Genomic DNA, 18,356 nt, shown 5'->3' with positions numbered 1-18,356 from the left:
GCAAAAGCTTCCTGCATCGCAATGGGGTTGGACTAGATGACCCCTGGGGTCCCTTACAACTCTACAGTTCTAAGAATTAGCTGCGGCGCACCGTAGACCTCGAAACAGCCCGGCTAGCTCGTGTTTAAAAAGCACAGCAAGCTCTCTGCAATTTTGGTTGCTCCGGGCATGCCTTCTGCAGTGGTACCTGTCGAGAAACCATTAACCTCTTGCACCAGCAAGCGCCTGTCTGTGGGAGGCCCAGCCGTGTGGGGTGAGAGCAGCGTGGGGAGCAGCATCACTGCCACCATTTCCTCTCCTCCTCCTCCTCCTCTTCCTCCTCCTTCACTTTCCTGCTTCTTCTGGAAAGTCGATGCCTGATATCCTTTCCAAGTTTTCTGGGAAGCTTACTGGTGATTTATACTGGTAGGAAATGCTTGTGTGTGCCTACCTGGGTTGTCTGCTACTTTGCGGAGTCGGGGTGCCTCCTTGGGGAATCGCTTCCAGAAAAGTGTGCCACGCTGCTCACCAAGGTTTTTCAACTTGGCAAGACAAAGCGGGCCGTTGGGGGCCATTCTCTGCTCATGTAAACACAAATTGGCCATGCCGGGGGGGGGGGGATTCTAAGAGCGGTGGACTCGTAATCTGGTGAACCGGGTTCGCGTCTCCACTCCTCCACATGCAGCTGCTGGGTCACCTTGGGCTAGTCACACTTCTCTGAAGTCTCTCAGCCCCACTCACCTCACAGAGTGTTTGTTGGGGGGGGGAGGAAGGGAAAGGAGAATGTTAGCCGCTTTGAGACTCCTTCGGGTAGTGAAAAGCGGGATATCAAATCCAAACTCTTCTTCCATGATGCTTCGCCAGTGTGCCTGTGCTGTTTCCTCCCATCGTGCCTTTGCTGGCATGTTGTAAATGAAGCATGGCAGCCAGCAATTTATGACGGCCATTAAAACTCTCCCTCTGTCTTTGAGATGAAGATTTTTTTGTTTATTTCCACCACACACACACACACACACACACACACACACGAGTCTTAAACAGATCTCCCTCCATTTTTTATCCTTACAACGAACTTTTGAGGTAGTTCGGGCTCAGAGACGCTGACTTGCCCAAGCACCCCCTCCCGGGCCATGGAGCTTTAGGGCTGAGGAGGGATTTGAACCCGGGTCTCCCATGCCCTACTCCTGCGTTTCAACCACTGCACCACACACTGGTTCTTGATATGTTGCCTTGCTCCGTCTTAAAAGAGAGGTTCTGGGGTTTAACGTGGCTAGAAAGTTCTCTCAGTACCACCTCTCCTGTCTCTTGTTAGGAGACTGACTGTGTCCCCTTTCAAACCCCTTCCTGGGTGTTCCGCAAATGGTTGATAGCGCAAATAGGCTTCAGAATTAAAGTTCGAGGTCTGCTGTTCCTGTACCCTCAAAAGAGTTTTATTTCTGAGTTCTGAGAATGCAAGAACAACTCCTAAAGGAGTTGCATGTGCGTGCCTCTTGACTGGGAAGAGGCAGACCCAGGGCAGCAATTCATACAGAGGCACAACAGGCACCCTCCTTTTTCCGGAGGGTGGGGTGGAATTCCGCTGCACTTCTTCATCAGAGATCCCTTTGAACGATCCAATCGTGCTTCGCGCAAATGTGATAGAGGCTGATGTGAAGGAGAGAGAGCATTGAATCATACAGAGGTACATCAAAGCCTTCTCTTTTGGTGGGCACCCATTCACCTTTGACCCTAGACTTTCTGGTTTCTCATGATGCACCGTAAAAATGCTACGGGAGAACTGATAACATGCCTCCAATATATACTTTTGGGAATACTACCAGAGGTTAGAAGTGGACTGGTTGCTTGGAGCCAAAGGAAGGGTACTTGTAATGTGATCAAAAGTTATTTGGGTTGCTCCTAACTCAAAATGAGCCAGGGTGGATATAAATCAATGTTTGTTTGTTTTTTTAATAATAATTGGATTTTTAAAATTTAAATCAGATTTTTAAAATTTTAAATCAGATTTTTTAAAAATTTAAATTGGATTTTTTAAAAATTTAAATTGGATTTTTAAAATAAAAGGCTTTTGGAGGAAAAACTTTCTAAATATAGTTTTATATTTAAGTTACATTATACTGTAATCCAAAGGCTACTCATCAGGAAATAAGGATTTGTTGTAAGTTTTTCACGTGTGCTAAAACTCAGTCTAAGGTGTGTTTTTTTTAAAAAAATAGTTTAACCACATCAGTTAACAAACATGGATACATATAAAGGTAAAGGGACCCCTGACCATCAGGTCCAGTCGTGTCCGACTCTGGGGTTGCGGCGCTCATCTCGCTCTATAGGCCGAGGGAGCCGGCGTTTGTCCGCAGACAGCTTCCGGGTCATGTGGCCAGCATGACAAAGCCGCTTCTGGCGAACCAGCGCAGCGCACAGAAACACCGTTTACCTTCCCGCTGGAGCGGTACCTATTTATCTACTTGCACTTTGACGTGCTTTCGAACTGCTAAGTGGGCAGGAGCTGGGACTGAACAACGGGAGCTCACCCCGTCATGAGGATTCGAACCGGCGACCTTCTGATCGGCAAGCCCTAGGCTCTGTGGTTTAACCCACAGCGCCACCTGTAATGTTATTGTTTTAGTTAAATAAATGGTTTAAATTGTTATTAAGGAAATGATTATTTTTCTGCTTCCAATAAAGTAGAGCCGAAAAGTTGTCCAAATATAAACAGTTAACTCATTAAACCTCACAATAATTTCATGATTATCTGTCTATTTATTTCTAATAGTATAACCAAATCAGTAATTTTTGATATAAATGTAAAAACTACTCTGAAAATTTATTATTCCAAAAATGAAACCTTCATCTGGTTGTAAATATTAAGATGATACCAGCAAGAATGAGTCTTTCTGTAAAAAGAATTGATTTAAATCAAGTCTTACTATTGATTTAAATTGTGATTTAAAGCGATTTGATTAAAACCAAATCCGTTGTATGACTTGTCGTGGACATACGCAGAGGGGCCGTTTTTGTCAAGGCCTAACATTATCCTAGCATGTGGACAACAGCCTTGGGAGTAGCCTATCTGGTTGAAAGAAAATGATTTTTTGTGTGAATTGCTCGTATTCCACGAGCTCTGTTCATAGTAAGCAGAGACGTTATGGCCCATTTTGGTGTGGAGAGAAAATTGGCCATCAGTTCCATCAGTCAGCGGGTGGCACTGTAGGATAAACCACAGAGCCTGGGGCTTGCCGATCGGAAGGTCGGCGGTTCGAATCCTCATGACGGGGTGAGCTCCCGTTGTTCAGTCCCAGCTCCTGCCAACCTAGCAGTTCGAAAGCATGTCAAAGTGCAAGTAGATAAATAGGTACCTCTCCGGCAGGAAGGTAAACGACGTTTCCATGCGTTGCTCTGGTTTGCCAGAAGTGGCTTAGTCATGCTGGCCACATGACATGGAAGCTGTACGCCGGCTCCCTCGGCCAGTAACGTGAGATGAGCGCCGCAACCCCAGAGTCAGACACGACTGGACCTAATGGCCAGGGGTCCCTTTACCTTACCATTAGGCAGGCGTGAGGGCACCGTCTTGGGTGGCAGATGTTTTGGGGGGGGGCAGCAGGAGCAGCCCCTCGGACTGTACTTTCCTGTTTCAGCAGGAGATGCCACACAATCCGTCCTGCGCCCACACACAACGAGTGCCCAGGAAGACACAGTCCCCATTGCCAGTATCGAAATGAGATTCTGCTGCCAGTCCCGTCTTGCGTGGGTGGCGGATGCAGAATCTTGTCCTTCGCCTCAGGCAGCGAAATACCTTGAGCCGCCCCTTTGGTTTAAGAAATGGTGAATTTGGGTGGGTGTGAGGGGGCGGCATTGGGAAGGAGCAAAGATGAACCGCGAGGCTGTTTTGGAGAGGAAACGGCAACCCAGAATAATTTCTTTGGCAGGGGTATATAGTGATGCATTGAGATGACTGTGTTGGATAATAATAAGCTATCGTGGTGACTATTACGTCCTAGGATAGCTCAGTTGGTAGAGCTAGAAAAGGGAAAAGAAAAGACTTAGGTAAAACCTTTCTACTTTCCATAGACTAAGCTTTTTTCAGACTTCAAACCCAGATACTGCAAATTCATTTTCCTTTTTTTGCGCAAAAAGCCCATAAGGGGTTTCCCGTCATTAACAGAGGGCAACAAATGATTTTTCTATAACTGAACACGTCAACATTGCCGTCTCAGCCAAATCCATTAATTTCAGTCACCGTTCTTCTGTAGTAGGTAATGGCAAATCCTTTCATCTTTGTTCACATGACAATCTCGCCACTGTGATAATATATTTCAATATATGATCCTAGGAACCGTGTAGTCCTTTAAGGGTGCTGGGGGTTGTTCGGGGGCACCTAGTCAAATGCCCTTTTAAAATGTGTTGGGTGGGGGCGGTTATTGGGTTGTTCTTGTTTTTGTTTTTATTACGTATTTTAAGATAATATATTGTAATTTTATCTTGGCAACTGCCCTGAGATCTGCGTTCCAAATGTAATAATAATAAAAAACAGAAAATAAACTACAGCTCCCATCAGCTCCAACCGGCAGTGTTACACTGATGGGAGTTGTAGTCCAAAATGTCCGGGAGGACACCTGGGTGGCAAAAGCTGTTGTACAGGAAAACACTAAACTTTTGAAACATGCTCTCGTCCTTCCTCCTTATAACTTCCCCGCTTCCGTTTTCCCTTCTAGCCAACCACTCTGCCCCAGGGCACCATCAACATGAACCAGTGTACGGATGTCGTGGACGGGGAAAGCCGGACCGGGCAGAAGTTCTCCCTCTGCATATTGACGCCTGAGAAGGAACACTTCATCCGAGCCGAGAACAAGGAGATCATCAGCGGGTGAGTTGGTAGCAGTGTGTTCTCGGAAGAGGGGCAGCGGCAGAGAAGGCAGAAATCGGGAGAGGCCACGGCATGCAGCAAAATTCTCATTTCGCTGCTGGAGCAAGAGGCTCAGGGGGTTCAAGGAGGGGCAGTTTCTGCACCCCGTGATGCTGAGCGCCCTTTGTGGTGTGCCGGGGGCCCCCCACATTTTGACCCTCGCATCCTTGGTTTGTTCCGGGTGGCTTGTGGGCTTGTGTGGATGTTTGGGCGATGTCGCCCTCTTCAGGCAAAGGAGGGGATAAGAATGTGCAACGTTGGTGCCTGCGATTGGCTGTCAGTCTGAAGCCTCTGGATTGGCTGGGCCTTGCGCAAATATTGGGAGCTTGGCCTCCTGCCCTTGCCTAATCTACAGCTAACACGCCAGTCACCCTTGCATCCCAAGTCTTTCCAAATGTCATTGAACCCAGAAAATCATATATTTGTAGTAGGGGGTGGAATTGCGTGTCAAATTCCATACCAATGGGAGACATTGTGGGACGATATATTTCAAAGAAGCATCGCTCCTATTACAGCTGCAGCAGCAGGGTAGCCCTTTCCTAAACAAACCTAGCAGATACCAGTAAATTATATAAGTTTTTGTTGTATGAGTCTTAGTCCAAGGTCCAAAGACACACACACACACTTGTTATGGAACTTAGCACAGTTTCCCATTGCTTGGTTGATATCGACTTAGGGTTGCCAAAGTCTGGGTGCTAACATTTAGAAGGCCCTGTTCCACACACACAACACACTGGCCTAGACCAGTGGTGGCGAACCTATGGCACGCGTGCCAGAGTGAACACCATTGACCCATTTGAGTGGTGGCGGCCGCTGCCGAAGAAGAGCCGCCTGCCCTTCCCCCTTCGTTGCTGTTTCTCGCCGGCGTGGCCGCTCCTCCGCCAGTTGGGTGCTCCTGGGGTGGCTCCCCAAGCAGGCCGTGCACAGCTGGCCCCCGCGGCGTTCCCAGCCCCAGCTGCCGGGACAAGTCGGGAAGTGCCACTGTGCACCATCTTTACTGAGAGGCACCAAGCCAGAGAGCGGGGCTGCGCCTTGCCTGGGAACCTGCCTGGCGCACAACCCGTCCTTCAGGGCACTGCAAAGACATGCCGGAGTGCCCCTCGCCTGAGCCATGTCTTGCCGCCACAGCGAAACAGCAGAGCCTATACAGGGCCCAGGGCCTCCACCTGTGAAGCGGGACACCTCAAAAGCCCAGCCGGCCCTCGTGGCAGAACTATGGGCAGCGCGCTTGAAGTGGGGTCCCTGGCTGGGATGGGCCTTCAGCTTCACTGGCAGGGACCGCAGCAAACGGTGGCTGCTCCTACAAGAAGTCTCCCCCCAAAACCCCTCCCCAAAACAACAACTCTGGGGAACCCCACCACCCACCCACCCAAAAAAACTCAACAACTCTGGGCACTTTGTGATAAATAAAGGGTTTTTGGGCTGCTGTTTGGGCACTCGGTCTTGAAAAGGTTCGCCACCACTGGCCTAGACCATGGCTTCCACCTGCTCCTCAAAAGTCCCAGCAGTTCTGCAAGGAGTCGTTTGCTTCTGGGAATGTCGCACACAAGCCGATCTTATTGCAGTTCCGGCACACTCTCTCCTCGGCCTTTTCTGGTTTTGACATGGTCTCTGTTCCCCTGCTGTCCCCTCTCCCTGTGTACACAGCTGCTCTTCCTCTCTTTCCCAAGGAGGACTGACCTTTGGAAGGAAATTAAAATGAAATATTCCTCCTCCTCCTCTGTTCCCTGCAGCCTTCTTCCCGGGGCCTCACAATTTGGCAAACGCTGAATGGTTAGGCGTCTGAATAGGGAGATCGCCCTTCGAGGCGCAAGTCCACCCGTTTGCCTAGGCCTAAAATCTCAGCCTGTTGCCCTCCAGAGCAGTTTGTTCCCCCAAATTCTGAGCAGTGAAGCACACTTGCTTTTTCTGAGTTGGTATTGTGCTCCCATGGACTGCAAGAAGATCAAACCTCTCCATTCTGAAGGAACAACAACAACAATGTGCTCCTGAAAGGATCTACTTTCAGAGGCAGTTAAATGTACCCCCCCCCCCTTGCAGACGTTCCCCACCTTAAAGTTTACCTTCTCACAAAGGCCCCGGGTTAGCCTACTTTTAAAATCAAGGTGGATGCGGATCACTGAGGACTAGGATCATTTCCAGTCCCAAGCCCACGGCAGGCTAGAATCCTTACGCAAAGATGTCTTGAGAATTGCCCTGAGCTGCAGCCGGCTCGCCTCTTTTGTTATTGTTTTTGCCTCTTAAACCTGCAAATCCTGAAATAGTTAGGCGTTAAAACAAAAAGGGGGTGGGGAGAGATTGAAACAAGCGCAGCAGACAGGGAGAGGCAGAATCCAGGCTTCGGAATTGGACCTGACCTGTTGAGCAGGATTTGGTTGTTTCCCCCGTCTCCCTGTCACAGCTGCCCTGCCCAAGTCTGCGGGAATTAGTTGTTCCCTGAATTTCTTGCCCCATCTCTCTTGCTGGGGCCAGAGTGCTCCGGTCGCCTGCAACCCCTTTCTTGGATAAATGCTTCATGCCTAAAGAAATGTTCGGACTACGTACAATGCACAGTGGGACGAACCTTTACGGTTTGGGGAGATCTGGTTCTGTCGAAACTGGGGTCAACGGGGGCAAATTGGCCGGCCGCGTGACCTTAGAAAACGAATTGGCGTCAGTTTTGTTCCTTTGAGGAGTTATCCGCCGCAGAGCTCCCCGCGCTGAATCACAGCGAGATTTTTATGTGCTTTATGGACTGCTTTTTAAGCTATTTAAAGCTTGTTGGCATGCTGCCAGAGCAGAGGGCAAATTGGCCACATCCACGCAACTCATTTAAAGCGCTATCATACCGCTTTAAGCAGAATTCTGGGAGCTGCAGCCTGTTAAGGTGCTGAGAGTTCTTAAGAGGTTCCCTGCACAGAACTACAACTCCCAGCATCCCCTGGGAAGAAGGATGGATGATTAACACAGTCTGATAACTGGAGCTCTGCGAGGGGAACAGGGGCCTTGCAGCATCCTTTCTGCCTCTTTACAAACTACAATTCCCAGGATTCTTTGGGGGAAGCCAGGACTCAAATGCTTTGCATCTGGCCTGAGCCTCGCCGAATCTTGGAATTCTGCTGCCGGCGGTTGAGAGAATGAACCCAGAGCAAAGCCTGTGGTCCTAAACAGTGTTAGAAACTCAGATATATAAGCTCATAGCTTAAGTCTGGGATATGTTTGCCACAGTGGTATGTTTAGGCATCGATCGCCAGCTCAAATGGTCTGAAACCGGTATCGCGATCTGAGCGCCGTGCCAGTTTCAGGCAATTTATCAATATATCGCCCATCTCTAGTGTCAGGATCAGGGTCCGGCACCTCCAGAAACCCTGGGGTTGGTGTTGACAGTACTGAGTTAGATGGACCCAGTGGTTTCACTCTGTCTAAGTCAACTTTCTGTTCGCCCTGGGAAGGGAGGCAGACACCAGTTGCTCCCTCCTACGTGAGCCGTCTCAGGGGCTGTTGGCGCAAAGATGCCCGAGAGGTGGCTCTTCAAGCCAGCTGGACACCGAGGTCCATCTCCGAGGGCCTTCTGGCGGTTCCCTCATTGCGAGAAGTGAGGCTGCAGGGAACCAGGCAGAGGGCCTTCTTGGTAGTGGCACCCGCCCTATGGAATGCCCTCCTATCAGATGTCAAGGAAATAAACAACTACCTGACTTTTAGAAGACATCTGAAGGCAGCCCTGTTTAGGGAAGTTTTTAATATTTGATGTTTTATTCTGTTTTTAATCTTTTGGGACCCGCCCAGAGTGGCTGGGGAAACCCAGCCAGATGGGTGGCGTATTATTATTATTATTATTATTATTATTATTATTATTATTATTATTAATATGTTGTAAAACCCCTGGATTTCCAGCAGCTTGAGTTCTGAGAGCAGGCTGCTTCTGTCGTGCTGCTCACATGAAATTCTCCCCCCTGCCCTCCATTGAGGTTGGAGTGGGTTCCTGTTTGGCAAAACGACGTCCATCTGTCTTAGGTTTGCGGCTGCTGGCTTGGGGGTGGTGGTGGTGTGGGAATTCAGGGTGGTAATTATTACGATTATACGCTGTCTTCCGTGCCTTTGCTGCATCTTGAGAAGTTTGTGCAGCTCAGAGTCGCGCGCGCGAGAGAGAGAGAGAGCTAGAGAGAGGCAAGCTTTTATTTTCACGGTGGCGTTGAATAAACTCCTGAAAAGTAGCAGCTTAGCCCTGGAAAACACGGACGCCACCCCAAGCACAAACATTGCATCCTGTGCTTGTGTGTGTGTGTGTGTGTGTGTTGGAACGGAGATTAGAAGCCACCCCACCACTTGGGAGGGGAAGAGAAGGCTTTCGTTTTGGGGTGGGGAAGGGGGCACAGTTATTGCTCTGCTTGCACCAGTGCCCACGTTGTTGCTGTTTGCACAGAGAAGATTCGAGGAGAAATAGAAAAAATTGTAGCTCAGAGGTAGAGCATCCATTTAGCATGCAGAAGGTTGCAGGTTCAATCCCCAGTGTGGTGGTGGTATTAATGTTATTAATTTCAATTTATATATTAAGAATTTACAGTCAGTTATCCAACATTCAGGATAAAAACAAAATTCCAAGGAATCTCTTGGACTTCCCTCCTCCCCTTTGTGGGTCCTATTTTTAATAATTTCCTCCTGCATCTTTTATGATAATCCAAACCTTTTATATCTCCATTGTGTCCAGAATTCACCATGGAGCTACAAGTGATATTCCAACCCTACTAATGATTTTAACTGTTTACAGTGGTTTTTAAGATAGGTCTAAGTTTCCCCCATTTTTTATTAAAATTTTGGTCTTCCTGATTTCTGATTCTTCCGGGCATTTTTGCCATTTTGACATAATCCATCAACTTGATCTGCCATTCTTCTCTGGTAGGGACTTTATCTTCTTTCCATCTCTGGGCCAATAACATCCGTGCAGCTGTGGCCACATACATAGTCTTTTCTCCTCCATTGGGATTTCGGCACCTTAAATTCCTAAAAGAAAGGCTTTTTTAAAGAAAAGTTTATTTTAAACATTCTATCTATCTATCTATCATCTATCTATTGATCATTTATCTAATGAGTTGGGGGGGATTTTTAAAAATATATACCGCCATTTATCAAAAGGTCCCAGGATAGTATATAGCATTAAAAACACATTACAAGAAGATAAATGGTAAAAACATAACGAAAAGCATACTGATGGATAGCCTAATAATAAAATAGTCAATTAGTCATCATTATCATAACAGGGAGGGCTGGGAGAGACTCACTGCTTGAAACCCTGGAGAAGCACTGCTGGTCAATGGAGGCAGTACTGAACTGGGTGACCCAGTATAAGACAGATTCATTTAATTTCGTTTATTATGTTTCTGTGCTGCTTTTCACTCAAACAAGTCACAAAGCAATAACAAAACAGAACATCGCAATTCCAACATTTATCATATAGGATAATTAACAAATGATCGGACCTTATAGTCTAGCCTTGTCCATTCAGATGAGCCATGCCTTCTCAACCTTTAGAGAGGCCTCCCCTCCTTTGAACTGCAGATGTTTGGAAATGGACTTGGGACAATTCACATGCAAGTTGTGTACTCTGCCACCACATTATATCCTGTCCCCCAGAGCAACAGCTGCCTGGATGTCTCCAAGTAAGGGGGGCTGTGTGTGTGTGTGTGTGTGTGTGTGTGTGTGTGTGAGATTTGAACACACAGCCATGACAACCTGCTCCACGAAAGAGAGAACCACTGCCAGTCTCACCTGGCTCTCGGAGCCTTTTCCGGACGCTTCCCTTGACACGATCCCTAACTCTCCTCTCTTTCCTGCAGGTGGCTGGAGATGCTGGTTGTCTACCCAAGGACGAACAAGCAGAACCAGAAAAAGAAGAGGAAAGTGGAGCCCCCGACTCCACAGGTAAGTCGGTAGGAAGGGGGAAGTGATCCCCACCAGTTAAGGGTTAGCAAGACCTGGGACTCCCTTTGAAAAGCACGTCTCTCGAATGAAAGCAATTGTCTTTTCACAGCTTGCTCATGGCTTTGCAGCACACAGCATTTCTTCCCTCTTTTTTTGCCAGATCGTTTCCTCAAATTTTACCCAATCAAGACACATTTAATACCCCCCCCCCAAAAAAATGGGTTTCCCACACTCCGTTCTTGATGTACCTAAGGTTTCCTCTTGTCACTACTTTATTTTCCTAGTTGCTTGTAGTTCACATTCCATTCACCTTATATCGTATTGGCCCAAATATAAGCCGCACCCGCAAGTAAGCCTCACCTTTAAAATTCAAGGGGGGGGAAGAGAGAGAATACCTGAATATAAGCCGCTCCCTTAAAATTCTGCAGGTGCTCACGCCCGTAAATGTAGAAGAAAATCCTGCAGCGCTATCGTAAAAACCCATTTTTGTAAGGTCGCAGATTTAAGCCACACTTTAACTTTTCACTGTTGGAATTGGGGGTAGGGGGGAGTGTGACTTATATTCAGGCCTATACGGAATTGCAGTAGGTTTTTTTGTTATTTTAAAACTGTTTTATCCTTACCCGTCAGCTATCCACTTGCCAATTCCTGCATGTATAATATTTTCACATTTGCAATATCATCTTGCGCTCGTCTTTTCAAGCGAGAAGGAAGGTGGGGTCAGGAGGGAGCACCCAGAAGCACATTCTGTGCTTTCTCTGTGGAGTGCAAGGACTTTGCCTTAGCCTGAGTCCTCCTTGAGGAAGAAGTACGGTTTTACTGCCAAGATCTTAGTATTCAGAGCCGTGCGAAACAGAGTTCAAAAGGCTCAGCAGGAGCTGCGCATGGCTGAGCAAGCTTTACGACATTGTTCCCGCAAGCAACACACCCTCTCAAGTCCCGTTATGTGGGAATAGAAGCATGGAACATGAGGCTGTTCTTTAGACTGGGCAAGCAAATGGGGACTCCTCCTGCGAGGGATGGACCTGGGCCACCAGTTCACAACCTGCGCTGGCATCTCTGTGACCCAGAAGACGGAGGACATGACAGCAGCATCTCCGAACCAGACTGAGCAGGACTTTCCTCCTGGGAGGCTGGGCTAGCGGCGGGTCCTGGAAATGGTGCCGGAATGGGAGGCAAGGCCAGCGCAGGAGCTGGGAACATATAAAGTGCTTTAGTGATCATAGGATCATAGTAGAGTTGGAAGGGACCCCGAGGGTCATCCAGTCCAACCCCCTGCAATGCAGGAATCTCAACTAAAGCATCCGTGACGGGTGGCCAACCAGCCTCTGCTTAAAAACCTCCAAAAAAGAGGAGTCCAGAACCTCCCAGGGGAGTCCGTTCCATTGCCGAACAGCTCCTACTGCCAGACAGTTCTTGCTGATGTTGAGTTGGAATCTCATTCTTGTAACCGGAATTCACTGGTTCGGATCCTGCCCTCCAGAGCAGGAAAAAACAAGCTTGCTCCATCTTCCATGTAACAGCCCTTGAGATATTTAAGGATGGCTATCATATCTCCTCTCAGCCTCCTCTTTTCCTGGCTAAACATACCCAGCCTCTTCAACCTTTCCTCATAAGGCTCAGTTTCCAGACCCTTCATCTTGGTTGCCCTCCTCTGCACAGCATCCCTCTTAAGTTGTGGTGCCAAGAATTGGACACTGTATTCCAGGTGCGGTCTGCCCAAGGCAGAATAATACTATGACTTCCCTTGATCTGGACACTAGGCTTGTATTGATGCAGCCTAGAATAGCCTTAGCTATTTTTGCTGCTGCATCACACTGTTGACTCGTGTCAAGTTTGTGACGAGGGGTGGAGTGGAGCACCAGAAGTGGGGCTCTCCTCTGGGTCTGATTCCCCACCTGCGGCTCCCCACCACCCCACCCTGAGGTAGTTCACCCATCTCCTGACTCCCTGGCACAGCTCGTTCCAACCTGATGAGCCCCTGTTTGGGTGAAGAGCAGCCAGCTTCCCCTAACCCTCACCCTGGTCTGACCAGCCCCTCCACAATGTCTTCTCGGGACACATGGCAGACTGCATCGGTCCAGCTAGCTCAGCCAAGGGTTCAGGCAGGAGTCTCTCTCTCTTTGTCCTACATGGGAGCAGCATAAATTGAGCCTGGGATTTATCCTGTTCTATTCTATTCTATTCTATTCTATTCTATTCTATTCTATTCTATTCTATTCTATTCTATTCTATTGCATGCCAAGCAGGCACTCTGGCCCTGAGCCACAGTCCTCTCCCTGCACAGAAACCTGCATACAAGGGCTTTGCTGTATCTAGGACCACATGGTGTATTGGGACACGGGTGGCGTCGTGGTCTAAACCACTGAGCCTCTTGGGCTTGCCGATCAGAAGGTCGGCGGTTTGAAGCCCTGCGACAGTGGTGAGCTCCTGTTGCCCTGTCCCAGCTCCTGCCAACCTAGCAGTTCGAAATCACGCCAGTACAAGTAGATAAATAGGTACCACTGCGGCGGGAAGGTAAACGGCATTTCCGTGCGCTCTGGATTCCATCACGGTGCTCCGTTGTGCCAGAAGTGGATGAGTCATGCTGGCCACGTGACCCGGAAAGCTGTCTGCGGACAAACGCCGGCTCCCTCGGCCTGAAAGCAAGATGAGCGCCGCAACCCCATAGTTGCCTTTGACTGGACTTAACTGCCCGGGGGTCCTTGGATGATGGGCTTGAGGGTAACCTGATCAAGTTTGCAGATGACACCAAATTAGGAGGGGTGGCTAATACCCCAGAGGACAGGATCACATTTCAAATGACCTTAACAGACTAGAGAACTGGCCAAAGCAAACAAGATGAATTTTAACAGGGAGAAATGTAAAGTACTACACTTGGGGGAAAAAAAAATGAAAGACACAAATACAGGATGGGTGACACCTGGCTTGAGAGCAGTACATGTGAAAAGGATCTAGGAGTCTTGGTAGACCATAAACTTGACATGAGGAATGATTTGATGGTGTTCCTGCTTGGCAGGGGGTTGGACTGGATGGCCCTTGTGGTCTCTTCCAATTCTATGATTCTATGATCCTTTACCCTTTTCACCACATGGTGTTCATGTGCATACACAGAGTGACACCCTCCTGCAGCAAGGCAGACAATGCTATTTCCTGGTTGCTGCCTACAGGCTTTTGGCCCCCTTTTCACAGCTGGAAACAGGGAATATATTGTTGGACTGTCCACAGGCCTCTCCAGTTGGGCTGAAGCACTCTGGTTTCCCTACAGGAGAGAGGTTCTCTGGAGGTAACTCGGGGAGTAAGAGGCCACAGCTGAGGTTGAGGCCATTCCTAGATCTTTTGCGGGCTGGGTCTGTGTTCTCTGGGGATCCAGTGACAGTGTTGTTCTCTTTTTTGACTATAAATGGTAAAGAGAGAGAGAGACCTAAAACCCTGGTGCAGGACCATGACTCATTCTTTCCTGCCGGAGTCTGTGGGGGGTGAGAAATTAAGCCCCTGATCCTGTCCGAATAGCCGCCTCTTCTTCTCTGGGACTAGGGCTGTGTTTAAGGCACACAGCTCCCCACAAAGACTGCTCAGGACTGTGGTTTAATCCCTTTGAGAGCCTGAAGTTCCCAGCACCCTTAACAAACTCCAGTTCCCAGGATTCGGAGGGGTGGGGGGGAGTGTGTATTTTGAAAGTATAGTTGTGTACACAGACTAAGGCTGAGATTATGTTGCTGGTTGGGTTAACCCAGGGGTAGGCAACCTAAGGCCCGTGGGCCGGATGCGGACCAATCGCCTTCTAAATCCAGCCCACGGACGGTCCAGGAATCAGCATGTTTTTACATGAGTAGAATGTATCCTTTTATTTTAAATGCATTTCTAGGTTATTTGTGGGGCCTGCCTGGTGGTTTTACATGAGTAGAATGTGAGCTTTTATTTAAAATGCATCTCTGGGTTATTTGTGGGGCATAGGAATTTGTTCATTTCCCCCCCAAAATATAGTCCGGCCCACCACATGGTCTGAGGGACGGTGGACCGGCCCACAGCTGAAAAAGGTTGCTGACCCCTGTAACCCAACGGGTCAATGGCATGGATTCGTGGGCCTGCCCAGGAAGATTTTGGCTTTTGGGGTCACGAGATGGGAGCCACAGGAACATCTCCCCAGCTTGTTGTTTTTGTTGTTGTTAGAATTAGTAAACCGCCCTATACTTGGGGGTCTCAGGGCAGTTCACAGAATAAAATCAAGATATAAAACCACAAAATACATAGAAAAAGTAAAACCCAATAGCTCCCCTGATAGCTCCCCCCCCAAAAAAGAAAACATTTTAAAGGGCATAGGATGTAAATCAGATTACCCAAAGGCCTGGTTAAAAAGGAATGTTTTTGCCTGGCGCCTAAAGATGTACAATGAAGGCGCCAGGCAAACTTCCCTGCGGGGAGAGCATTCCACAAATGAGGAGCCACTGCATAAAAGGCCCCGTTCTCGTGTTGCCAGCCTCCGGACCTCTTGTGGAGGAGGCACATGGAAGAAGGGCCTCACAGGATGATTTTAGGGTCCGGGTTGCTTCATGTGGAGAGAGACAGTCCTTTATATATTGTGGTTCTGAACCACTTAAGGTTGTTGTTGTTGTTCAGTCATTCAGTCATGTCCGACTCTTCGTGACCCCATGGACCGGAGCACGCCAGGCACGCCTATCTTCCACTGCCTCCCACAGTTTGGCCAAACTCATGCCAGTCGCTTCGAGAACACTGTCCAACCATCTCATCCTCTGTCGTCCCCTTCTCCTTGTGCCCTCCATCTTTCCCAACATCAGGATCTTTTCCAGGGAGTCTTCTCTTCTCATGAGGTGGCCAAAGTATTAGAGCCTCAGCTTCAGGATCTGTCCTTCCAGTGAGCACTCAGGGCTGATTTCTTTAAGGATGGATAAGTTTGATCTTCTTGCAGTCCATGGGACTCTCAAGAGTCTCCTCCAGCACCATAACTCAAAAGCATCAATTCTTCGGCGATCAGTCTTCTTTATGGTCCAGCTCTCACTTCCATACATTACTACTGGGAAAACCATAGCTTTAACTATACGGACCTTTGTCGGCAAGGTGATGTCTCTGCTTTTTAAGATGCTATCTAGGTTTGTCATTGCTTTTCTCCCAAGAAGCAGGCGTCTTCTAATTTCATGACTGTTGTCACCATCTGCAGTGATCATGGAGCTCAAGAAAGTAAAATCTCTCACTGCCTCCATTTCTTCCCCTTCTATTTGCCAGGAGGTGATGGGACCAGTGGCCATGATCTTGGTTTTTTTTTTATGTTGAGCTTCAGACCATATTTTGCGCTCTCCTCTTCACCCTCATTAAAGGTTCTTTAATTCCTCCTCACTCTCTGCCATCAAGGTTGTGTCATCAGCATATTTGAGGTTGTTGATCTTAATTCCGGCTTGGGATTCATCCAGTCCAGCCTTTTGCATGATGAATTCTGCATATAAGTTACCGGTAAATAAGCAGGGAGACAATATACAGCCTTGTCGTACTCCTTTCCCAATTTTGAACCAATCAGTTGTTCCATATCCAGTTCTAACTGTAGCTTCTTGTCGCACGTAGAGATTTCTCAGGAGACAAATGAGGTGATCCGGCACCGCTTAAGGTGCACCGCTTAAGGTGCTATAAATTAAAATCATCGCTCTGAATTAGGCCTGGAAACTAATTGGCATCCAGTGCAGTCGGGCCAGAATTTGCATAAGATGCTCAAACCAGCTGAAATTTCCGAACCATCTTCAGAGGCAGCCTAACGTATAACATGTTGCAGTAATCCAACCTAGAGGTTACCAGAGCATAGAGGACAGAAGTTAGGCTATCCCTTTCCAGATCAGGGCAGAGCTGGGCCACCAGCCGAAGCTGATGGAAGGCACTCTGAGCCTCGCGTAATTCCATTTCTCCGACCTTCTGAGCATCTTCAAGTGATCGTTGCAGGCTGTCCTCCCAAGTTCTGTGTGGGACCCACGTGCCCTTGGAAAGCAGGAGAGGTCAGCTGCTTGTGGGCTGCCCTCTGCAACTGGCTTCAACCCCCTCAAGGTACCCACATACCTTCCAGCTCCTTGAGGGGTTCCGAGCACAATTCAAAGTGTTGGTGCTGACCTTTAAAGCCCTAAACGGCCTCGGTCCTGTATACTTGAAGGAGCGTCTCCACCCCCATTGTTCAGCCCGGACACTGAGGTCCAGCTCCGAGGGTCTTCTGGCGGTTCCCTCACTGTGAGAAGCAAAGCTACAGGGAACCAGGCAGAGGGCCTTCTCGGTAGTGGCGCCCGCCCTGTGGAACGCCCTCCCATCACAGGTCAAGGAGATAGACAACTACCTGACATTCAGAAAATACCTGAAGGAAGGCAGCCCTGTTTAGGGAAGTTTTTAATGTGTGATATTTTTGTATCTGATTTTTGTTGGAAGCCGCCCAGAGTGGCTGGGGAAATCCAGCCAGATGGGCGGGGTACGAATAATAAATATTATTATTATTATTATGAGGCAGAGTCGGGTGCCATCTCCAGAAGGAAGCTAAGCTAATGCTTGCGCTGCGCTCCGTTCTCCACCAAGGAGGGCGAAATGTTGCGTTAGCGCAAACTAAGCAAGTTTGCAAGGGGCTGTTTTGCAAGGAGGAGATGGTAGCTAGGCCCCGGAGCCCATGACACCCTACTCGGAAGGCACACACCCTGTTTCCACTGCTCTGGAGTGGTTCTTGCATAGCTATCAGACCAGAAGGACTACAGAACTGGGTTTTCTTTTTCTTTTTTCCTTTTTAAATAATTTTTATTGTTTATAACAACTACAAACAATAAAAAATAAATTCACATACGTTCATCCATTTTGGCTATCATAGCCGTGACTTCCCTCAGACCTTCCAAATGGCTTTCAAATTTCTTACCTTAAATCTATACATCTTAAATCTATCACTGCTTAAAATATCATATGCATATTAATCACTGTAAAAATTCATAATTACAATAATATTTCTACATTTGTCTACAAAACTACTTGAAGTCCTATAAACGTATTCAATTGAGAATCATTGTCTCTCAAATAGTTCGTAAATTTACACCAGTCTTTGACGAATTTCTGGTCCCGCTGTTCTCGGATTCTTCCCGTCATTTTGTTCAGTTCTGCATATTCCATTAAACAGAACTGGGTTTTGTGTGTGTGTGTGTGTGTGTGTGTGTGTAAGATGATATTATCTATCTAGCACAAAACTTTGCAACTCGTTCTGAATGCTGGATTGCACGCATCCCTGGGTATGCCGATTTAGGCCCCGTTTCATCCATTCTCAGCCGATTTCTCCCACAATGGCTTGTGGTGAAATGGTCGGCGCTATCCTCTCCTCGGAGCTGTGCTTCTCTCCCGAAGTCCTCAGATGGTGCGTGTTTGTGTTCCAAAATAAACCAGGCAGGCAGCTGCTTTTTCCTGCCCTTTGACTCGGAGACCTCAGAGCATTTCAGGGGTTGTGGGTGCTTTGCTTGAGGCCGGCAAAGAGGAAGCCCTCACGCAGCGCGATCCCAGCGCCTGCTAAGCCGTTCCCTTTTTCTTCTTTTCTGTTTTTGGAAGAGGAACAAAAATTGGGAAG

At 48.1% G+C, this 18,356-nt stretch overlaps 1 protein-coding gene across 6 annotated transcripts in view; it reads left to right on the top strand.

Annotated features, from left to right (window-relative positions):
• MPRIP (myosin phosphatase Rho interacting protein) overlaps positions 1-18,356 on the top strand; it is a 145,215-nt gene that overhangs the window by 62,650 nt on the left and 64,209 nt on the right. For all 6 annotated transcript variants that reach the window (XM_033168086.1, XM_033168088.1, XM_033168090.1 and 3 more), the window contains 2 exons: positions 4,686-4,837; positions 10,690-10,774. In XM_033168086.1, coding sequence (XP_033023977.1) covers positions 4,686-4,837; positions 10,690-10,774 — 237 coding nt within the window. The remainder of the gene's footprint in view (positions 1-4,685; positions 4,838-10,689; positions 10,775-18,356) is intronic.

The sequence above is a fragment of the Lacerta agilis genome, chromosome 13 (genome assembly GCF_009819535.1).
Source record: "Lacerta agilis isolate rLacAgi1 chromosome 13, rLacAgi1.pri, whole genome shotgun sequence".
In the NCBI taxonomy this organism is placed as follows: Eukaryota; Metazoa; Chordata; class Lepidosauria; order Squamata; family Lacertidae; genus Lacerta; species Lacerta agilis.
Note: the sequence above shows the minus strand (reverse complement) of the source record. Positions and strands in the feature narration are given on the sequence as shown.